The 24,351-nt window shown below is 49.6% G+C and overlaps 1 protein-coding gene across 3 annotated transcripts in view; it reads right to left on the bottom strand.

Moving 5' to 3' along the window:
- Positions 1 to 657: 657 nt before the first annotated feature.
- MCC (MCC regulator of WNT signaling pathway) overlaps positions 658 to 24,351 on the bottom strand; it is a 428,184-nt gene continuing 404,490 nt past the window's right edge. For all 3 annotated transcript variants that reach the window (XM_059916875.1, XM_059916876.1, XM_059916877.1), the window contains 4 exons: positions 22,276 to 22,488; positions 18,045 to 18,145; positions 2,793 to 2,915; positions 658 to 1,301 (listed from right to left, as the gene is read on the bottom strand). In XM_059916875.1, coding sequence (XP_059772858.1) covers positions 1,121 to 1,301; positions 2,793 to 2,915; positions 18,045 to 18,145; positions 22,276 to 22,488 — 618 coding nt within the window. In that variant the 3' untranslated portion in view covers positions 658 to 1,120. The remainder of the gene's footprint in view (positions 1,302 to 2,792; positions 2,916 to 18,044; positions 18,146 to 22,275; positions 22,489 to 24,351) is intronic.

Here is a 24,351-nt window from a genome sequence, read left to right as displayed (position 1 = left end):
GGGATAAAAGGAGGCCTCAACAACCCTTCCCTCACCCCCTGCGCCCTTTGTAACAGGAGTGTAGCCTGCAAAACATTATCTACTCAGCATCCTGCCTCTTGCCCTTAGAGAAATAGAGGCAGGTCCAGAGCTAACTATATGTTCATGTGGATGAGCTTTGATTCGTGTAGAACAGCAATTATGTAGTGCCCTGGGGTAGTGGAAAGTACTAATGCGTCTCTGCTCCTGACAAAAGTTTAGTTCCCTTACACGTATCAATGGGATTCTCTCAGCTTCAAGCCTTGGCTGTTAATAAGGCTCCACCAGGACGGGGAAATCTCAGTCTAAAGAGAGCTCCCTGCCCAGCCCTGCTTTCACAGTGAGAGGTGAAGGAAGTTCTCATTCTCCCGTACAGAGTTGTTCAGACCCAACTGCTCTACCTGTAACTTCAACATAATATCTGGGACTGTAAGGAACACCTGTGTGCCATCCGCCTGTGCTTGACATCCCAGAACACCTCTGAGTGACAGCCTGTGTCTTAAATGTTGACACCTGGGACTCGAAAACCAAAGCCTGGTTGCAATAAACAAAGCAGCAGTTCTTCTAGATGCTAAGCACTGTCTCTGCACACACACCCCCCCCCCCCCCCCCCCGCTCTGCCCCCTCGCCCCCCGGCAGTTTTCCCCTGAAGGAGAAGGAAGGAGGAGAAATTAGGGATGTCAGAGATAAGGTTGCTGTCTACCAAAAAGAGAAAAAAAGAATGGAAAATCTTGAACAGATGATGCCTGGATTATACCACCAATGCACAAGTTCCAGAACAGAAAGGTGGGAGAGTGATAGAGCCAGTGCTGAAAGCAGAAGCAAGACCTGCGGAGCCGGCACACACGGCAGGGGTTCCCACGCCGTCCACAGCCCAGGAGGGGAGGCGCGGGATCCTCTGGATACAGTCTACACCGCGTCCCAGGGCCACTCGCCCCAGGGCTGAGTCCAGGGCACTCCATTGTCCAAGTGCTGACCTACCTGCCAACCTTCCCTTCTCTCCTTCTCCCAACAGGTTACTCTGTCCTCTGGGGCCCCTCTCTCCTCAGTGACCTGCTAGACTTCAGCCTCCGCGGACAGAACTGTGGAGCCTGAGTGCCGATTAAAGTGAAGTTTCATTGGTGTGAGGCCTTGAGTTCTCCTCCTCCAGCAGAGCTATTCTTTGCTTGAGCATCCTCACTTGGGTCTCATGTCTCTCCACCATGGCCATCATCTGAGACTCCAGCTTCTTCAGTTTGTTTTGATGCTTCTTCTTTGCTTTCTCATAGGCAGCCACCAGGTTGCTATGGGAACAGAAGGAAATGAGAATGAAGATTTATCCTAAGTAGCACTGAGATGCACGCTGTCCTGCCCACTGGGCAACCTGGTCCAGCAAGTACCACTCCAGACAGAGGACACTCGGCCTCTTCAGTAAGAATTTGAAATCAAGTGGTTAGTATTTCAACACTCACGGCCACTCGTGTATTGACTTAACCACGATTCATTCAGCCTGACTGCTAGAGGCTTGTCACTAACGTATTGGGAGGGATTTAAACCAACAGTCCAAACTGGCCACCTCCAAAACAGATAAGCAGAAAAGGCAGCTGAATTCCAGAAATCTGTCATGGAAGTACAAATAGTGGATCTACTTGCTGCTCCATGGCTGCTTGCAACATGGTCAAGTGGCAGTTGCAGGAGAGAGTTCCTCACACACTGCAGTCTAAGTCACCTCACCTAGGACGAGGACAGAGAGGCACCAACGGCTTCCCTTTATGCTTTGGGCTGTGGGATTCAGAGCACACAGGCCGTAAGCTAATGCTGCCAGCCAAACACAGGACACAGGACACAGGCCTCTGGGGGAAGAGGGCAGGGGCTGAGCCCAGAGCTAGGTAAGTCCCCATACTCTCTCTGGTCCAAAACAGCACCCCAGATCCCTTCCATATACTGTTAGGTTCTCAAAGTGCAGTCTGAGAACCGACCCCCAGTATTCCCAAAGCCCTCTCATGGGAAATCTGTGAGGTCCTTTATTTTCTAACTACAGACGTACACGAAGCTGGGTTTCCTCAGCATGTTTCAAAACAACATACTGCCTGTAGAAGCGGATGTGAGAATCTAGCTGTCTTAAATTAAACCAAACATTAAAGATATTTGTAAAATTGTAAAAACAGAGCAAATCTTCTAATTATTTTTTGGAAAATAGTAGTTTTTAAAATAAATGCCATTTGTATTATATGTAGTGAGTTGTGGGTTTTTTTGTAAATGAATAAAAACTTAAAATTTGTTTTAGTTTCTCAAATGAAATTTATCAAGACATAATTTATAAGAACAAAACTCTTTGAGGTCCTTAACTTTCTTGCAGGGGTCACGAGCCCAGAAAGTCTGAGGCTGCTGTTTTAGAGCAATGCTCCCTAACGTGTTCCACCCGATTTTTGAATGCTGCTCAAATAGAAAGTTGTGTAGCCAATTTTGCTTGGAAAACATGGGCTTAAACATAGGCTGATTTTTTTTGTTTGTTTTAAACTGAATGGCTTCTCAGAACCTTTCCTATATGAAGTGTTAGGAGGGGACCACAGTCTGCTGCATCTCCCAGACACATCTGACCCAAGGACTTGTCCTTACGGAGCATTTCTCAGGTTTCTGTGGAACATGGGAAGTGATACCCTAGGGAAGGTCAGGCTCTAAGGGAGACAGTTGAGGATTCACTGTTCTCTACAGTTGATTTCCAGCAATTATGGAAACGTTCTCCCTGGTGTATGAGTCCAAGTACTACTGTGGATTACAAACGGAGAATTTACCTGTTGGCTCGCTTCAGGTCATTAACGAACTCCGCTGATTGCTGGTGTCGGATTTCACTGCTCTTGGTGAGTCTTTCCAAGGCACTCACCAACTCTTGAACTCTGGCCTTTAACTTCTTTTCTCTGTATCAAGGAGAGATGCAGCATGCTGTGAGTAACTTGAGAGAACGGAGATGGCTGCTGCCCTGGCAGAGGAGCAAGGCTTAGCCTGCCAAGTCCAAAGGCAGGAGTACAGACCAAAGGGGAGACACTAGAGAGCACAGGAGCGCCCCGCTGCAGAGCCCGAACACGGCACCACTGCAGTCTCGAAGGCCCGCTGGAGTCTGCTTTTAATGATAAGGGCCCTTTAGAGATCTAAGTGTGTGTTACAAAGGAACAGGACAGGAAGTTGTTTCTCGTCTTCCAGATGGGGAAACTAAGCTCACGGAGAAGTTCCTTTCTGCTGTGGGCAGACCAGATGCTCAGCAAGCAGAGTGCCGTCTGACCACAAACCCCTGTCCTGGTCTCCGTGCTCTTTTCCAAGTGTGCTAAGCATCTCCTGAACCACGCGGGGATTCAAGAGTATAAACCTGGTCTGGGTACCTACCTGGGATGAGTCCCTTCTCAATGAAATCAACACGATCCTACCAGGCAAAATAAAAAAAGGTGTGGTCGTGGTAGAGGGAGAACTGGTATTCTTCTCATTTTGAAGGTCCTTGATCACATTTCAAGTACGGGAAGTTATATTCGCGCTCATTCGACTCCCCCAGTCCCTGGCTTCAAGTGCCATTGGGTCTTTACTACTGCAGGGACCCAAGCCAAGTGACTTAGGAGGTTTTTGGTGTCCAGTCAGCTTACTGACTTCCTCTAATTCCCACGAGAGCACAGACCTGGGCAGGGAGGCGTTACCGACCGCCCTCCTCCCTCCTGAGGTCCCCAGCACAGGCACGGTGCCACTCTGTGTTCTGTCGCATGTGGCACGCTCGGCACAGTTGGCCGTTAATCTGCTCAGCGGGCTCCCCCACCGGCATGCAGGCTCTAGGGCGGCAAGGACCTTATTTGGTTTCTTCCCCAATGTATCCCCAGTGCCGAGTGCCACGCTAGGGGATAGTTTCACAGTGACAACAGTTGTTAAAACAGGTCATTGAAGGTATGGGATACCTTGGAGCATACCGAGTAACCAGGATTTATGGAAGAAATTCCTCTAAAGACAACTCATGAGAGGAATGTAAATTAGCATGATGGTTCTGGGAGGCATTTGACAGCATCTAGCAAAATAAAAAATGAACCCATCCCTTGACTAAGAAACTTTATAGGAATTTTTCTTACAGAAACAGTATGAGTGTAGGTTCCTATACATGAGATTACAGTTGGATTCACTTCAGCACTGGTTATAAGCTAAGAATGGGAAACAACCAGGGGGCTGGTTAAGTCACTCAAGGTCTCCCAGTGGTTCTCTTGAAATGCTCTACCCTGTTAATAAAACATACAGACTGCCATGCACTGGAATGGAAGAGAAGCTGATACACTGTCAAGTGAAAAGGGTGAGTTCTACCGGATGTCATGTTTGCAAAAACAACCAGAAATGTGTGAATAGCTGATATACTGTAGTGACTGACTAAACACTGAACAGTGCTGAACTCCCGAAGGGGGATGACGGGACGCTTTCATTGTCTACCTGACTCATTTCGAGTTGCTTGAAGTGTTTATAATTTTGGATGCTTTTGGAAAGCGTGTGCGGAGTCTCAGCTGTGCTTCCTGAAGGGTGGGCGTGGGGGGTGACCCTGAACGGGAGGACTCTCAGGTGCTCAGTGGTTCAGCCCTGGTTCTCGCCTCCTGGCTTTTCAGGCATCTAATCTTTAACATTTCTGCCTCCAGCTACAGCGCAGTTCCAGCTTTCCAAATTCATTAATGAAGAAAGGAATCGCAACACAAAAATCCAGGCCCGCTTCTGTGAGTGAGGATAAGTGTGCGTAGCACCCGGTGACTTCCTCCCACCAGCCCTAAGGGAGCAGGAGCCCCCGAAGAGCCTTCCAGCTAGTGCCTCCTGTTTGCTGAGGTTTCTCCTGGGCCCTAGCGGCCACCAGGAAATCTCAGATCTGGCTGCATTTCCCACTGGAATCCGAGAGTGGCACCATTTCCTACCAGAAGTGACAATGGCGTCTCGGGAGGGCGGCTCCTCCCTCCTTCCCCAACCCATCACGTCAGCCTTGCAGGCAGCCCTCTGTCAGCTGAGGGAAAGTCAGGAGAGCATGAACGATTTCTCCCCTCTTCCCTCTGGCTGCAAAGAATAGGGAAGGGTTATTTGTTTTACATTTTGTTACTGTTTCAATTCTTTTATCTTTATTCTGAAGTCGATTAATAGTGCAAAAGGAAAGAAGAAAATTACCAAGAGAATTTAAAATCTAACCATGAATTCAAATTCACAACATAAAACTGCCTGGAGCAATACGGCTTCTTCCCCACCCGCTAATTACATCCGCAACCCTGCCCCAACCCCAAAGGGAGAGTGTGGAAATCCCAGCTCCCGCAAAACAAAGGGCCCAGGCCCCTGGGGACTGGAGGGAACCTTCCAGACCTGGCAGGCTCCAATGGAGGATGGAACCCAGGAAGGCAAGAGAGGCCCTCACAGACCCTGCCCAACCCTGGCTGGGGGTGAAGGGAGATGGGGACAGGGCTGGGAGTGGGAAGCCATCTCTGGGAGCTGAGAACTGTCCCCAGAACCCCTTAGGCCTCCGGAAGGGAGGGAGATGGGAGTGAACTGCTGTCCAAACACCAGGGTAGAAAACCATGATGCTGATTTATTTAAAGCTATAAAGACAGGCTAAACCTCAAACTTAAACCTAAAATGTGAGTTACTTTATACCTGTTTTTGTTTGCGCGAGGCAGACGCCTGCAGTAAGAGTCACGCCTCTGCTGTCGCTTGTCTGGACAAACGCGAAACCCCTGTGCGGTAGCAACTCTAGGGCCGCTTCCCACACGCAGCCTACAGGCGTCAGGAGGCCATTTGGGCACTTGAAACTCGGCCGGTCTGAACTGAGATGTGCTGTAAGTGCACACTGGAATTTGAAGACTTAATATGAAAAAAAGGTAAAATAACTGAAAAAACATTGATTATATGTTGAAATGATAACATTTTAGATACACAGGGCTAAATATGTTAATTTCCCTGTTTGTTACAATTTTTTTTTTTTTTTTTTTTAAATTAAGCTTGATAACATGCCATGATAGGAACTTATTTAGATGATGGATTTTGTCTGAGAAATGTTTTTCCCATATTTTACTCTGATCTGTTGACTCTTAAGGGCTTCAGCTTGTGCTTTTTTTTTTTTAAAGTATTTGTTTATTTATTTATTTATGGCTGTGTTGGGTCTTCGTTTCTGTGCGAGGGCTTTCTCCAGTTGTGGCAAGCAGGGGCCACTCTTCATCGCAGTGCGCGGGCCTCTCACTATCGTGGCCTCTCTTGTTGTGGAGCACAGGCTCCAGATGCGCAGGCTCAGTAGTTGTGGCTCACGGGCCTAGTTGCTCCGCGGCATGTGGGATCTTCCCAGACCAGGGCTCGAACCTGTGTCCCCTGCATTGGCAGGCAGATTCTCAACCACTGCGCCACCAGGGAAGCCCCTGTTACAGTTTTTAACGTAGCTACTAGAAAACGTAGTTACACACATCATGGCTTGCCTTTGTGGCTCATGTGATGTTACTAGCGGACAGTGCTGCTCTAGAGCATGTGTTTGTAGTAACAGTACCAGGGGTATCCCTGGATTCTGATTCAGTAGGTTTGGGCTGAGACCCAGGAAGTGTAGTTTCAAGAAGTGCTCCAGGGCTTCCCTGGTGGCGCAGTGGTTAAGAATCCGCCTGCCAATGCAGGGGACACGGGTTCGAGCCCTGGTCTGGGAAGATCCCACATGCCGCGGAGCAACTAAGCCCGTGAGCCACAACTACTGAGCCCGTGTGCTGCAACTACTGAAGCCCACGCGCCTAGAGCCCATGCTCTGCAATGAGAAGCCCGCACACCGCAACGAAGATGCAACACAGCCATAAATAAATAAATAAATTTATTTATTTATTAAAAAAAAAAGTGCTCCAGGTGACCAAAACGGCATGGTATTGGCATGAAAAGAGACACATGATCAATACAACAGAATAGAGAGGCCAATTAATTTATGATAAAGGAGCCAAGAGTGTGTGTGTGTGTGTGTGTGTGTGGAAAGGACAGTATCTTCAATAATATGGTCTTGGGAGAACTGGACAGCTACATGCAAGGGAATGAAATTGGATCACTGTCTTACACCATACACAAAAATTAACTCAAAATGGATTAAAGACCTGGTAAGGCCTGAAGCCATCAAACTCCTTCCTAGAGAAAACGCAGGCAGTAAGCTCCTTGACATCAATCTTGGTGATGATTTTTTGAAACTGACACCAAAAGCAAAGGCAACAAAAGCAAAAATAAATAAATGGGACTACATTGAACTAAAATTCTGCACATCAAAGGAAACCACAAAATGAAAGGGCAACCTACTGAACGGGAGAAAATGTTTACAAATCATGTATCTAATAAGGGGTTAGTACCCAGAATATATAAAGAATCCATACAACCCAATAGGAAAAAAACAACCTGATTAAAAAATGAGCAGAAGCCAGGGTTTGAATGAAAGAGAAAATTAAAAAAAAAAAAAAGAAGAAAAATGAGCAGAAGAGAGCAGAAGATCTAAATAGACATTTTTCCAAAGAAGACAAACAGCTGGCTAACAGGCATATGAAAAGATGCTCGACATCACTAATCATCAGGGGAATGCAAATCAAAACCACAATGAGCTACTGCCTCATACCTGTCAGAATGGTTATTATAAAAAAGACAAGAAATAACAAATGTTGGTGAGGATGCAGAGAAAAGGGAACCCTGTGTACTGTTGGTGGGAATGTAAACTGGTGTAGCCACTATGCAAAACAGAATGGAAGTTCCTCAAAAAATTAAAAATAAAACTAACATATGATCCAGCAATTCCACTTCTGGGTATTTGTCCAAAGAAAATGAAATCACCACCCTGAAAAGATATCTGCACCCCCATGTTCACTGCAGCACTATTTACAATAGCCAAGATATGAAAACAACCTAAGTGCCCATTGGTGGATAAATGGATAAAGATGTGGGATACATACACAAGGGAATATTATTCGGTCATAAAAAAGAGTGAAATTTTGCCGTTTGCAACAACATGGATGGACCTTGAGGGCATGATGCTAAGTGAAATAAGACAAAGACAAATACTGTATGATCTCACTTGTATGTAGAATCTAAAAAAACAAAAAGCAAGCTCATAGATACACAGAACAGACTGATGGCTGCCAGAGGCAGGGCTGGGGGCGGGCGAAATGGGTGAAGGGGGTTAAAAGGTACAACCTTCCAGTTATAACATAAATAAGTCCCGAGGATGTAATGTACAGCATGGTGACTATACTTAATATTACTGTACTGCGTATTTGAAAGGTGATATGAGAGGAGATCTTAAAGTTATTACAAGTAAGAAATTTTTTTGGTAACTATGGTGACAAATGTTAACTAGACTACGGTGATCATTTTGCAATATATACAAATATTGAATCATCACGTTGTACACCAGAAACTAATATAATGTTATATGTCTATTATACCTCAATAAAAAAGAATGCCTCAGGTGATTCTTATTATTGTGCAAATTTGGGAAACTCTGGTAAGGCAGCAGTGCTATTTACCTGGGTCTACAAATGAGCTTCATGTGGTCTTGAACTCTCTGAATTTTTACGCAAAATTACACGCACGGTTCTACTTTTCTGAAGACCACAGCTTTCCTCTGATTTTCAAAGGATGACCTGAAAAACACTGAGAACCATAAACCTGCTAATCCAAGTCACTTTGGAACCTCAACCATTCATGTCCTGTTCCTTCTAGTTTCTGATTCAAATTTGCTTGGCTTTCAGTTCAGAAAGAATTTCTATGGTTTGTCTAGGTAATAAGGCTAAAAGGAACACCTTCATAGGCTCCACGCAGATGAGAAAGTACAAATTAAACACTACATGTTCCACTTGCCCCTCCATGGTAATGTGTTCACACAGTGTTTTCTGGAACGACCAGAACTGTGTAATCCCTTCCTTGTGTCTTCACACTCAGTAATACAGACCCTCAGGAATATGCACCTACAGCAGCAAGAAGACAATCCTGGCTCCTACTCTCACCACGAAGACCCACAGCCCCCAGCACACACGTGGGTTTCACTTACAGGTTCCGCCCCATCCCCGGGTTCATCTTTGGTCACAAAAGGTCCTCCGAATCTTACTTTAGCCACGCAGCCGGAAGTGCTTTTTATTTTTAACTGAAGCATAATTGTCAACAGTGGCATACACACAGGGGAAGTGAGAGGCAGGCTCACAGTGGGAGTTTGCAGGTGACGAGAAAATCCAGGCGGGCAGCCTGGGCAGGGGACGGCCTCGCAGGCCTCTGCAGTGAGGCTGTCAGTGTGCCCGGGGGTCTGGAAGCAGGGTTCTCGGGGCCATCAGGGAGGAGGCTGCATTCCCCCGCAAAGAAAAAGGCCAGCCGCAGTGCTTTAATCACCAAGTCCAAATGAGCTGGGGAGGCAGGGCAAGAGCCCGGGCGTGATGAGGTGGGGAGCGGCTGCACCAGCCAGGAAACCTTCCAGAGGAGCTGTAATCAGACCAAACCGCAGGGAGTCGCAGCCACAGGGCCTGGCATTCTTTGTAATTGCTCATTATATGGAATTAGACATCGAGAGAATCGTCCGCCCATGTGGTTCCTCTTCCTCACCTTCCATTACCAGGCTTCCGTCTCCACTGAAACTGCTCACGAGGCCACCGATGATCTGGGCATTGACACATCCAAGGGTCCCTCTCTGTCCTGATCTTCCCTGTCGGCACCTTCTCCTCTTCCCCGAGCGCCTGGACTTCATCCCACTTCACCAGCTGTCCGTGCGGTCTTCTGCCCTGGCTCCTCAACCTCTCCTCCACCTCTACATGCTGGGAGTATTTAGGACTTGGGCCTGGACCCTATTTTGTACCCCACCCCTTCTTGACTTGATTCTCTCCATTCCCATTTATTTTCCTAGAAACTACCCACATGCTAAAAACTTCTAAATCTTCAGGCCTTTCCCCGGAGCTCTGGACTTGTCCTTGTGACATCTCTACCTAACAGGCATCTTCAGTTCAGCGTGTCCAAAGCAGACCTTCTGAGACGGCCTCCCTGACCCACGCCTCCTCGCTCGTGAGCGGCCGGCAAGGCCATTCACCCAGTTGCCGACACCAGTCTTCAGTCAGCCTTGACCCTCCCTTTTCCTCGTCCTCCACGTTCGCTCAGCCCCAAACCCCACCTACCAAATGGGTGCCATTCCTGCCACCACCCAGGCCCAAGCTGCCATCATGTCTCTCCTGGACAACCACAGGAGCCTCCTAATTGGTGTTTCTGCTTCACCTTTGTACCCCGGAGTCTAGCTTTCACAGAGCGGCCAGAGGAAGTTTTTAATATGACAACTCAGATCATATTATTGCCCTGCACTTGGAATAAAGTCCGTGGTTTTACTCTGACTAAAGGCCCTGCCTGACCCACTCTTTGGTATCGCCCTCCCCCTCGCACCCTGGAATCCTATCCATTCTTAGCACACACCAAGCTTTTTCCCAGGACAGAACCCCGTGCAGTCGGTCCCCTCTGCTTGGGATGAACTTCCTCCCCACGGCTACTTTTCCTCCTTCTCATCTCAGCTTAAATATCACCTCCTCAGAGCAGCCTACCCTGACCACCCATCTAAACAAATGTCCCAGGGTAATGACATCCCAGCACCTCGTCATTTCCCCATTATTCACTGCAACCTATATTTACTTTTTTTGGAAAAAAAAAAAAAATCTCCGCAGAGACTATGACCCTATTTCTTTCCTTCATGGTAGCCATTACAGTCTATAACTACTTCTCTCTTAGAAAATCCAGCCAGCGGTAACAGCTCTAAGTCCTTTACAAGGATGAAGTTATTTCTCACCACAAGTCTTGGAGGTCAGTACTATATTATTATTCTAGTTTTCTAGATGAGGCACTTGAGGCACAGTGAAGACACTCGCCAGGTTCGCCTGCGGAGCTGGGATGCACCCAGGGGTCTGTCTGCGAGACTACCCTTCAGCATCTTGCTGAAGTATGCCGATTCGTAACAAGCAGACAGCTCTCTGGTGAAGAGCCCAGGCCTGTGGAACTAAGGAGGGGGTGTCCCAGATAATGATGTTCTGCAGGTGTTGTGTTGGGGTGAGTTTGCCAGGAGTAGCCACAAGATGATGGCCCAGACCTCCCTATGACCACGTTTCTTGAACATCTGCACGCTGCTGCCTTGCCCATGCTACAGCGTGCTTTGGATGTTCTCCATCACTCTGCCTTTATGCGATCCAGGGGAAGGCCTTTTCTCTGAGCTTTTGGAACATGGGGGGAATGATAGGAATACAAAGAAATCTCAGTTATCCAAGCAACGCCCACCTCAACCCCCAGGACGAACATTGGTCTTTCCCTGTGCCCTCTGAGGCCGGCTCTGGAGCTCAGCCATTTATTGACATGATAATGAACTCACAGGTGCACTTTGTATTCCATTAACGTCCTGCAGACCCCTGTGCATTTATGGAATTCTGAGCACAACTTCCACTGCCCGACTGCTCTTATAAATCAGCCACATAGGAAGAATCAGCAAGTGCAAGTTTAATAAAACAGCACCTTTAAAAGTAATGGTCCTACTAATAAAATGGTGAAGATTCTGCTGCTTGTTTGCTCAGTGGGGTCTCCCTCTTTAAAGGACTCCAACCAGTTCCCTCTTATTTCAATCCACTATGTGTACGGCTCAAAAACAGTATTAATCCATAGCTGCTGAAATAGGGGTCAATCAGTGCCATCTTCTTTCCTTTCATGGCCAGTTGTTCTTTCCTACAAATCCGGAAGATTTCTAGAGCTGGGCAGATATTTTTGGAACTCGGACATGGATCTGAACTCAAGGAGGCTTGCTGTGGTTTGTTCTAAGGCCCTCTGACAACCACATGCTCTGCGGGCACCGATGGACGATGAGTGGTCTGTACCATGAGGGGCGCAGAGAAGAGGTGACACAGGAAGCTTCCGGAAGATGAGTGTCCTACGGGAGGGGGTGAAGAGGAGGGGTCCCCAGGTTGAGAGAGATGGGGCAGGGTGGGGGGATAAAGCAAAGGGCATGCTCTCGGAAAGATGAACTGCCCAGATGAATCTGGACCGCAGGTTACACGTAGAGAAACATTTGAAATATGGGCTAGGAAGTTAAGTTAGGGACCTACAGATGATCTTGCAGGCCAAGCTACTGAAGGTGTATCTGCAGAGCAGCATGATCAGAAGAGTGTTTTAAGGTATTTTTGGTGGCAGAACACAAGGTGAGACTAATGGCAGAATGACCCATCGGGATGCTACTGAGTTCTGAGGGACTGAGGGCTAAACTCAGGAGAAGGCAATGCAAATGGCATGGGATGGACGGGATTTTAATGGAAAAAAACAATACAATCTGCTGATGTGAGACAGAGATAGGAGACTTCAAAATTGTAATCCTGGATCACTAGAAGAATTTACTTTTTTTTTTTTTACTTTTTTTAATATAAATAGGAATTCTGAAAAAGAGGTCAATTTCAAAGGGCAGGAGGAAACAGGATTATAATTTCTGCTTTAGACATGGTGTGTTTTAAGGCTTTAGCCTGATATTCGGGGCAGATGTCCAGTGGGTAGAAAGAAATGCGGCTGAGATCACTGAGGGATCATTTAGAAGGAACAAAGTCACCAGAGTCGTACAGCTGGGTAAGTCATGACCCCTGCCCCCCCCAAGGGACTCTCCTGCAGGCAGCGGAGGGTGAAGCAGGGGAAGAAGAGGCAGGCGCGTAACAAACAAAGCAATGATGTGTTCTCTGATAGAACGAAATCAGGGCACACAAGAACCAAAAAATAAACAAATTTTATAGACAGGGAAGAGGCACAGTGCTGTGAGTGCCTGGGACGTGGGCTTTGGTGGTGTGAGGTCAGAGGTAGCAGCAGCAGTGAAGCCCCAGAGGCACAGAGAGGGAGGGCGGGCGGCCTGGTGTGGCTCAGGGTGGGAGGGGGCATGGGATAAGGCGAGAGTGGAGAAGCAGGCAGGGGTCAGATCACACACTTGCTAAGGAGCTTGGACACAGACAGCCGGAGTCACTGGAAGGTCTTAGGTAATGAGGTGTGGTAGGCAGAGTTATAAAACGGCCTCCGAGATTTTGGCCCCTTAGGATACACACACCTTCCAGTTATTCAGTTATTCAGTCATCCAGGTGCTGCTGTGAGGGAATTCTGCAGATGTAATTAAAGTCCCAAAGAGCTGATCTTAGGATAAGATGATTCTGGGTAGACCTGGCGGACTTAGGTGAGCCCTTAAAAAGGACTGGGCTCTTCCTAGAAAGGGATTTGAAGCAGGGAAGGGATGTCATGAGAGGGAGGTGTTTGCTGCTTCGAGGACCAGGAAGTCTGTGCAGAAGGAGTTCTAGAGGCCTCTAGGAGTTACCCCTGGCCAGGAGCCCCAAGAAAATGGGATGTCAGCCCTACAACCACCAGGAGCTGACTTCTGCCAACAGGCAGAACGAGCTTTGAAGCAGATCCCTCCCAAGAGCCTCCAGATGAGAACAGGGCCCTGGATGACTCCTTGACTGCAGCCTTGTAAGACCCTAAGCAGAGAAGCCAGTCATGCTGTGCCCTGCTGACCCACAGAAACTGGGAGCTAATGAATGGGCATTGTTTAAGCTGCAAAGCTTGTGGTACTTTGTTACACAGCAGAGGAACACTAGTGTGAGGGTACCATCAGATCTGCATCCTGTAAAGTTACTCTGTGATCCTGACAGAGCCCCCTCTTACGGGGTCATCCTCAGGCGCACACAGATGCGCTCCGGGGTCTCCTTCTTAGAGAGAGTTCCCTCTCTGCACAGCGACCTTCTCCCACCAGCTGTCTTCACTTCTTGCCTTTCCCCTTCTTAACCCACCGCAATCTGAAGTGGTCGCTTCCTTGCTTTGAAACATGTTCTTTGCTTGGCTTCTGTGTCAGTGCTGCGGGTTCATGCGTCATCTGGAGTCCCTTCCGTTAGGAGTAATTCACCCAGCGGTGGAGGCCCACGGGCCGGGGCTGACCGGGGAGTTCCCACTCCGTCTCTTTGAACTCCGAGACGCCGCCTTGTGTGTCTTCGTGGATGGCCCAGCTCCACTGCCCACAGGGGCACATCCACGTCCTCCAGATCTGGTCTCTTGTGACCACCCTAACCAGACGGGGCCCACCTGCCCCCGATGTCTCCTTACAGGGATCTGACACACAGCCCTCTCCCGGCAGCAGCAGCTCGCCTGTAACTCATCAGAGAGAGAAAAGGAAGTCTAAGTGCCCCTTCTCTGCTGATGGGTCGGGCGCATCCTGCCCCTGGACAGAGCGGCCACTGTGATTTGCTGATTGCCTTCACTTAGCGTTTTATAGACCCATCTGGCACTTGCAGACACAGGTGGCAGCTGCCAGTGCCCCGAAGCGCTCAGCAGAGCCCCTGGCGGGGCTGTGACTAAATGAGCACAGCCTCCTGCAGGGACAGGGCGGCCGACCTCTGCGGTGCCTGGGTGGGAGCTGGAGCTGGTCCTGCCCTGCCTTGGGGCCCGGGGACAGGGGTGTGGAATCATCTGAGGCGATGCTACACGCTGCTGCTCACCACGTCACAGCCCTTTCCTGATTCCTCCCTGTCCCTCAGCACCGAGGGCCACAGCAGCCTTACCTTTTAACCACAACGACCTGGGCTCTGTGCGTCTGAGGAAGTCCGCCCTCACCACCAGCCCTTCACGTGCCCTCAGCCTTCGGTGGACAGATGGGCGGCTGTGTGCCAGGAGCACAGGGATTCCCGTCTGCCCAGGCCACGCACACTACGCCGGGGCCAGGTGTAGGTGAGCCCACACGGGCGGGCTCAGCTCACACTCACCTGTAAGCAAACCTCTGCCAGCACGCGGGGTGGGGGTGGGGGCCGGCAGAAAGGCGGGGGGCGGGGCCTGCGATTTCCCCGCTGCCTCACCTTGTGACCTCGGGAAAGCGCTCGGCCTGGCAGTGCCGGTCTCCACCCCCCGCCCGGCCCCGCCCCCGCCTCTTCCCGCATCACATGGAGAGCACCACCTGCCCCGCCATGGCGAAGGTGAAAGTCTGCTCCTCTCAGCTGTGCTCGGGGCCCGAAGGCACGCTACGCGAATACCACGTTAAGTACGAAGAAAACTCATTTCTCAAAACTCCCTCTCCTTAACTGCATTTGTATAGTTTACTTCTTTGGTTGTTCAGTTACATTTTACTAGCACCACGAGCAAGAGAGGGATCTGGGATGGAGAAGGGTTTCGTAGCATGCAGCCTACGCAGACAACAGCAAAGACAAGGTGCCCTGATTAAAAAAAAAAACTCACGTGCAAGACTGGAAACCTGGTCATCCAGATGGGGTTTTATGGCAACCCCGGAGCCAATAAACCACAATAAACGTCCATGGAAGTGGAGGGAGTGAAATCAGACCAGATGGGAGGTAGCCGGTAAATGTGTGATTGCACGGAGGCCTGGTTTTGTTCCAAACAGAAGAAGGTTGGGAGCAGACACACGGAGAGAGCAGGGTTGCAGGGCAGGGGCCCGACCGAGGCTGCAGCCCGGCTAGGTGTTGGGGAGACTAGGCTGGGACAGGGCAGGAACCTAGGACCAGTGACTGGAATGTCACAAGGCACCTTCCTAGGGGCTCTCCTCCAGAAAAGACCATGCCTAGCCTCTGCTCCATCCCCCTCTCCACACCTGCTCTTCTCAGTCTGGTTCCCCCAGTCCACAGCTTCGGTGTTTGGAAGCTTGTTCCTTTTCCAAGGTAGGAATATGTCTGAAAATTCTGGGAAGGTTCCCTCAACTGACTTAACCACTAGTGTGGCGGTGATTTAATACCTTCAAAGAAGGTGGCAGTTTCCACTTGATTTTTAAAAATAAAAACATCCCCAAACCTCAGCCCTTAGGTGTCTGGATTATATATCCTCATGAAATGACGATTCCACTTTCTAAGCTATATTTACAGTATAATTATGTTATTTTCCTTTTTCCTGTAGCCCTGTGGGTTCTTTCTTGGCTCCATATATCTGGGGCTTGATTAGAAATCCATGCTAAGCAACTTAAGGCTGGCTATTGGAAATCCATTGTGACTGACAGAACAAATGAAATCTCTTTATGTTTAGTCAGCAGAACCTGCATCCTGCTTGTGCCAGCGAAGGCCTCTGAGGTTCGGGGAACTTGAAAAATGCAGGGGCTTAGCTTACAGATACAGTATCCAAATGGCTCCCTGTTGGAAGCAGGGGGTGGTTTGCATCCCGAATTTCTGGAGCAATCACGTCATTCGGATTAGCTGAGGGCATTTTCCACGCAGCTTCTCTCTTCCTGCCTCAAGCAAAGCGATTACCATTTAACCACATGGCCAGAGGCACTGGCAAAGTAGAAACTGAGCTATTACAACTTGGAAGGAAAGACAAAAAGTGGCAGTGAGTAAATCAGGAGGGTAGTGAGGTTCCCCACATGGCAGCCTGCAATCCACCCTCAGCCGGAGGCTACACTATAAGATAAACAGCCCTGGCTGGACCAAGACAGCAGCCTGAGCGCACACTGTAGGCTTCCCCTCCTACCCCAAATCCCCAGAAACGATGGCAAATGTATTTTTTAAAAAATCCTCAAGCACGATGGAAACTAAGGAGTGCTCTTCATCTGCCAGAAACCATGAGGAATCATAAAAAAGGAAAGGCAGATTTTTATTTTTCTTGAAAAAGGAAACCGCAACTCAAAATGCACACAGAAGCAAGCTGCTACAAAAGGAAGAAAGGGATTCAGAGGTGCTTCAGTGAGAGGTGCTGGCCATTAGAACCGGAGGGGACCAGACGCTTGGGTCAGATATGCGGCCTAGAGACCCGTTGTCAGCCGGAAGGAATAGAAAGCCCAGAAGGCAAGCTTGTGAACCAAAGCCAAGAAAGTCACAAAACTCAACCTGAAAAACTCACATGTGAGGAAAGTTAATACAGTAGACAAAATAACATTTTAGAATAAGTATAATAAATATCCTCAGAGAGACGCAAGAAGATATCATATCATGACACAAGAGATGATAGGTTTCATCACCAAGATAAACTCAACACATCATCCAAACACCATGATGGCTCTAGCTAAGGAATAAATGAGTGAGCTGGAAAACAGAGCTGCAGAACCTCCCCAGAACTGCACTATCCGATAGGGCAGCCATGGCCACGTGAGCTACTGAGTACTGGAAATGTTGACTGGTTTGAATCTGAGATGTGCTGTAAGTGTAAATTTACTAGATTTACAGTAGATTTTGAACATTTAGTTAAAAAAAAAATTTAGAAGAAAATAAGATATCTCATTAATATCTTTTAAAAATATCGATTTATATTTTGAAATGATATTTTGGATACAATGAGTGAAATGAGATACGTTATTAAAGTGGACTGTACCTGTTTCTTTTTACTTTTTAAATGTGGTTCCTAGAACGTTTAGGACATTAGGCGTGGTTTGCATTACCTTTCGACTGGACAGCCCTCCTCTGGAACAGAGTGCAGAAGGGTGGCGAGAGTATGAAAAGTTAGGAATATGGAAGACAGATCCAGAGAGAAAGAATAGAGGGAAAGAAACAGCCGCAATAGAGGAAAAACATCCAGCAGTGAATGAACAATGAGGCCGTCTGATTGGAAAGAGCCAAAGATGGGGTGGGATGCATTCTCACTGCAGCTAGAAACAAGATAAAGATGCCTGTTTTTTTTCTTTTTTTCCTTCAGTCAACTTAATTACCTTTATATTTGAGGAATACGATACACGTATAAAGCAGCCAAAGAAATTGTTAAAAATTCCCTAAAGATCCAACAAAATTTACTTGCAATATTCCATCCCAGTGATATGAAAAGATGCCTGATTTGTTCCTCACCATTTAACACAGTCCTGAGGTTCTAGCCAATGCCACAACAAGAAAGTACAGAAAAAGGCCTCTTCTACCTGCAGGTGAAATGACTGTATATATTCTCCCCGTCATTCCCCTTTCTGGCCTCCAGGTCTGGGCAAAAGAAGCCCGTATGGGCGCCTCCTCCTTCCCAGGCAGCCTGTAATGCTCCACGAGGAGCGGACGTCAGCGCGGAGAAAACCCGGCACCCAGCCGTCACTCCGGGAATAAACTGCCCGGCGGGGCTGTGAGCAGGGCGCTTACCGACGGATGGCGTTGGCGAACTCCGCGGCCAGCTCGCTGTCGCTGCACGCCGTCCTCAGTTCAGCCAGAGACAGAGCTGGCGAGGCAGCGTCCGCAGACTCCTGAGGACGCAAACACAGCCGGGTCAGGTCTGGAGCCAAGCCGAGGGCGGCCGGAGGCAGACGCGGGAGGTGATGGGCAGCGGCGGCGGCAGCTCCGCCCCTCGTCCCCTCGACGTCCGCCGGCTGCCCCGCGCTCTGAGCGCTCACAGGGAGCCGCGCACTGGGCTGAGCCCGCTACACACATGTTCTCTCATCTGATCACCGTGACGATCCTCTGAGGCAGATACTGTCATTATCCCCTCTTTGCCAAGGAGAAAACTAGGGCACAGGGAAGTTACACTGCCGGGGCAGGTCACCATCCGGGACACGGTGGAACCAGGATGCCAACTGATGCCAGGTCAGTGCCCTTCACCACTGGGTTAAGCCCCTGGTAGCTCATAAAAGTGGGAAACACATGTGAGTATCCTTGGGTCGTTCCTCCCTCCATCCTGTGTCCCCTGGGGAGAGAACCAATCTTCCCTAGAGTTATGGGCTTTACTGGGTTCAGTGTAATCATCTCGAAGACCCAGGAAAGGAGGAGGACGACAGAAGCACACAGACACAGGAGATGTGCCTTAGCATCAGACAGGAGCTTTGACACCACCTAAACCAAATCCTGCCCTTTTACAGAGGAGGAAACGTAAGAGCCAGAATACCTAAATCCTAAATGGAGTTAGGACGATTCACAAAGCAATGCTCACACCCCTCCGGGGACGGCGCTCACCTGATAATTTGCTCAGCAGACATTTACAGAGGGCTGTACAGCCCAGGCTTGAGAATAAAAAGCCCGTGATCTGTTAGGCTGAGACAGAGTGTAAACAAGAGGCTGTATCGTGATGGAATGAGCGCTTCCAGGAAGTACGAACCTGGCGCTAGAAATCCAGGTGACAGGGGGCGCTGGGTCCCCTCAGCCCACTGGTACAGAAACGCCACCACACGGGACTCCTGTGGAGGAGCCCGCTGCACCTGACCTCCCCCCACCCCCGTGCTCCTCCAGCTCTGCTTTCCCTTCCTCCTCTCTGCCTGGTGACCTGCAGACCCGAGCCCCCATCCACCAGCCCTGGAGTCTCTCCAGAGTCCAACACCCTCTTCTAGTGTATACAGCGACTCCCCTTGGGGTTAACATTTCATAAGACTCCTTAAGGACAAGGGACAGCTTTGTCTCCCCCAGTGCCCTTCACTGAACACGTCTGGTAATCTCTGTTGCACACAGACAAGAAGTGAAAAAACCTAATGTCACTTGGGCAAGATCTGGGACCCAGCTTGTTGGCTGGAGGGAAGTTTTAAACCAAGCATGACACCACCCCCTGCCTCAGAAGTGAGATTGGATGTTCTAGACCCCAATATGGCCTGCCACCTGTTTTTATAAAAGGCCCACAGGGCAAGAATTGTTTTTGTTTTTAAAATCGTGGAAAAAAAATTCTAAGGAATATTTTGTGATGTATAGAAATCATATGAAATTCAAATTTCAGCGTCCGTAAATAAAGTGTTAGAACACAGCCAGGCGCCGTTGTGTCTTGTATGGTCTCTGCCTTCACAGTACCATTCCGCAACGGCAAAGTTCCGTAGTTGCAGCAGAGTCCACATGACCTGAAAATCCTAAAATGTTAACAGTATACCAGCCTCTGCTCCAGACTGCTTGCCTCATCTACCAACAAATAAGACCAAATAAATAGCCCAGAAGGGAGGTATTATTGATATAGCAAATGGATCTAACATTTTTGAAAAAATAAATTTATTTTATTTTTGGCTGCGTTGGGTCTTCATTGCTGCGCGCAGGCTTTCTCTAGTTGCGGCAAGCAGGGGCTACTCTTGGTTGCAGTGCACGGGCTTCTCATTGCAGTGGCTTCTCTTGTTGCAGAGCATGGGCTCTAGGCGCGCGGGCTTCACTATTTGCGGCACATGCGCTCAGTAGTTGTGGCTCGCGGGCTCTAGAGCGCAGGCTCAGTAGCTGTGGCTCACGGGCCTAGTTGCTCCGCGGCATGTGGGATCTTCCCGGACCAGGGCTCGAATCCATGTCCCCTGCATTGGCAGGTGGATTCTTAACCACTGCGCCACCAGGGAAGCCCTGGATATAACTTTTGAAAGACAAAAGAATCAGCTTCCTCTAATTTCATTACTTGAACACAGAGCACTCTTATAAAGCTCCTTACCCTAATGTAAGAAAATAAAAATAAAAATAAATCATCTGGCCTTTTCCATCAAAGAGATTTCTGTTCTTTGAAGCCACTGCACGAAACACAGAGCTTCCCCCAGTCGAAATAAATACTAGGAACCAGGGGGATGCTCAGTCCCTGGGCCTCTGGCAAGAGCCTGACTAGTCCGTTTGCACCACTCCCTAAGGGCGCACACACGAACGCTGGGGCTCTGTCTCTCAGGCTCTGTCCCAAAGTGACTGCTAACAAACTCAAAAGGCTGAGCACAGATTCTGAAGCTGTTGGCACAGAACAGAGCCCCACGTCCTCCCGTGTGAAACAGCCCTGCAGGGGCTGCTGCTCACCACGATCAAACTCCCCAAGCACCCGGCACGTGGTTTCAGGGTGCACCCGCATGGTGACCTTTCCAAAGCTCAGACTGTGTCACCTCACCCCCTGCAAAAACCCCTCAGCGATTCCTCCCCATCCTCAGGACGGCACAGCCGGCTGGCCTCCCCAGCCAGTGTATCGACTCCTCCTCCCTCCAGGCTTTGCCCTTGCCATTCCATTGGCCTAGGGTGGACTTCCTGGTCTGCCCTGGCCCTCTTCCTCAGGCTAGCACCCACTCTCCACTGGCTCTCAGTTCAGGAAACCTGTCCCGAATCTCCAAATCTGGATTGTGGGTCTGGCCTGTGGCCTCCCCTTGCACCGGGCGTTGATCCTTGCACCCAGAACATTGTGTCCCTGCGTTGTGATCATCTATTTGCCCATTCCAGGGCAATCTAAAATCTTGGAATAGCCTCTAGCATCTTGCCTGGACCAAATCACATCCATCACATGAACGGATGACTGAGAAGCAGCTGGGGCCTCAGGAAAGTGGCCCAGCTGGGTACCATGGCTATGGACCCCCTTGGTGCCCTTGTAGGTGAGAGGCGGGCGAAGGGTGAAGGGTAGCTGTGGCCTCTGTGGAGTGTGCGTCAGTTCTTAGCTGTTTAGCTGTTTCTTCACTGCCACACAATATCATCAAGGTGCTTTCTTCGCAGGTACATTACTCTCGTGAAGACATCACTGCATCTGGGCCGTGAGGGGCCACTCATTAGACCAGCAAGTCAGCATAAGGCCCACAAGTCCTGGGCCTCAGACAAAGTGGGGTCAGGAGAAGCTGGCATTTGTTAGGAACAGAAAATCCGACGCACAGAATTCCAGCACCCTGGGACGAGGGATATCTTTCTTTAAAGTCTGGACTATTTTTTTCTCCAGTGCAGTGTTTGGAATCATTCTGAGATAGAGGATGATGGAATGAGCTTGGATTCTAGGAAAAAAGACTTGTGGGCTAATGAAAGTGTGAGTTTGCAAGATGATATCATCGATAGCCCACTCTCTGTGATATCCTCTGGGTAATGCAGGGCTCGCCTTCCTCCTTCTCTGCCTCATGATGCTTCCGGCCTCCCACCTCTTGGAAGTCGAGGAGGAAACAGACGAGAGGAGGAGTGGCCGTCAGCCAAACTGGGGTTAAATCCTGATTCTGCCATTTACTAGCTGTGAGACCCCTTCAGTTCTTTTAAACCTCATTATGCTCATGTAAATGGGGATAACTCTTCTTTCCTGAGAGTCCTGAGACTTAAGGGAGATGATACGTGCAATGATCGGGTACAGAGTGATCAACAAACGATGGTCAGTGTGTGACGCGGGATAGAAGGAAGAGGTGGAACCAATATCAGACCCCTGGACCACTGCACAGATCGCTCCCTGGATAAGACTGTGATCTGTGAAAATGCTTCAACTGGATGTAACAGTTGAATTGTATGTAATTTTAACTGTATGTAAAAGTGAGATTTTTTTAAAATGTGGATTTGGTTTCTTTGCACGCAAAATGTCACCTTCTTCCGAATTTCTAGAATGGCTTTCGGTTCCTATGCAAGTAAGGAAGCTGAGGCAGCAGGGTGGTGAGGAGCGCTGGCTGGCGGGACCGGGGCAGGCGGTGGGGCCCGCGCCCCAGGGTCCCTGTGCCCCTACCTTGCCGGCCTTGTCCTTGCCGCCGCCGCCGCTGCTGGTGGAGCTGAGGGACCGCGTGCGCTGCTCCTTTTGCTCCTCCACCTCGGACTTCAGGTGCTCGATGTGCACCAGGTAGGCCTGCTCCTGGGCCTCCCGCGTGCTCAGCTTCAGCTCCAGGGCCTTCTTCTCCTTCTCCAGGAGGTAGAGCTGGGCCTTCAACTCCGCCATCTCCTCCTGCGGAGCACAGAGCACACGGGGCGTGCCCACGGGGTGAGAGCAGGGCTGGGCGGGGGAAGGGGGTCTGCAGCTACCACCCACAGCCCGGAGGGAGGTATCACTGGGCAGCTGGGGAGGACATGACCCCGAGGAGAGTAGATGGCTGTCTCCGCACATCTTAAAGGACTGATGCGTGCACCAAGCCATGCGCTTGTCACTCTGCACCAGAACTGAGATCAATGGGTAGAAGTTACAGGCAAGCATATCTTGGCTCGCTAAAAGGAAAACCTTTCTAACCACTAGAATACCCCACGCCCACATCCCCAGTGGTCACATCAGCCATGATAGAAACCAGTTTGCTGGCAGGCAGACGCTAACCTTCATCAAAGAGGTTGTAAAAGGGTCCTTCATATAAGGCTGGGTCTGACTAGGTCCCTTCCAATTCCCATTTCCTTTTCCATTTTCCATAGCACCAATCCACATATTTCATCACCCCTGATGGCAGTCTGGGGCCCTGAGCTGTGCCAGGCAGCTGGGAAGCGTGCAGAGCAATGATACTTCCCCCAGCTCTTCTCTACTTTAGGCCCCAAATGAAACGAATCGAAACAGAGCCCTTCCCAGGTGACTACTCATCAGGTAACTTCTTAAAGTATCTTAAAGAAGTCAAATTAGAGTTTGCTATGGAGAGAAAGAAGTGACTCCCAAATGGGGCCGTGCTGTGCTGGGACCAGAGCCAGGTAACAGCGGTAATCACCAGCATTTATTGAGCATGTAACACTGTCTTAAATGTTTACACTAAGTAACTCACTTAATCCTCCCAACCTGAGGTAGGTATTATGAGTATTTCCATTCATGGAGGGGAAACTGAGGCACGCAGAGGGAAATCCACCAGCTCAGCCCACAATTACTGGGTAAACTGTGGAGCCCGAGTTTGAACCCAGGACGTCTGGCTCAGAGCCCAGGTAACCACTAAGCTATACTCCCCCTCCCCTGCCCCGCTTTCAAGGTGAGCCCACGCATGACTCTTGTCCCTCACCTCTGCTGGAGGGCAAGTCCACCACCCCATGACCACCCGGTCAGTCTCCCCAGCTATCTCCATCATCTTCCTTCATAACACTGAGGCACTGCCTTGAGAGGGATTCACCAAGGTCACCCCCGAAGTGACCCTCCTCTGAGGTGACAAGCCACAGGCCTGCTGTGCTCTCCTGGGTAAGCCAGACCCGGGGAGTAGATGTTCTCACCTCCAACATGGGGAAACACCTAGAGGGTACCCACCACGGCTAGTCATACTCAGGGCTGGGGGCGTGAGCCATGGAGAAGGCAATGTGCCGAGCCAAGCGACCACTGGAAAGAAGATGCCAAACCCTTCCTGACAACGACATAGAACCAGGATGAAAGGTGTTTCCATACCCTGAACCTTCTCATCTTTTGCCATCAGAAGCCGGATTCTGAAGGTTCTGACAGCACTGCTTCCTGAGCTAATGTGGACCGTCATACCCAGAACAACCACACAAACACAAGCTTGAAAGAAGAAAAGATGAATCCATGGGTGCCAGAAACAACGCAGGCACTCCACCCAAGAGGAAAGGCGAGGTGGCCACAGTGCTGGCCACCTGAGGCGTCAGGCAGGTAGGGAGGCCCCAGGCCCTGGGCTTTCAGCACCTATGCAAGGGCAGGGCAGACAGCCAGGACTGAGACCCCCCCCTACAGGAGCCAGGACTCTCCAAGTGCCACCTCGAGAGGAGACGAGAAGACTTCCTTCCTGTGGCGAGGAAACGTGTCATCACTCAGGCTTTGGGGGGGAACAGAAAAAAAAGCCTCTTCTGAGGAATCATGTAGGCATGAGGCATGTGTAGATATGCTGCAGGAATCCTCAGCCAA

This window comes from Balaenoptera ricei, chromosome 3, assembly GCF_028023285.1.
Source record: "Balaenoptera ricei isolate mBalRic1 chromosome 3, mBalRic1.hap2, whole genome shotgun sequence".
Classification (NCBI taxonomy): Eukaryota; Metazoa; Chordata; class Mammalia; order Artiodactyla; family Balaenopteridae; genus Balaenoptera; species Balaenoptera ricei.
Note: the sequence above shows the minus strand (reverse complement) of the source record. Positions and strands in the feature narration are given on the sequence as shown.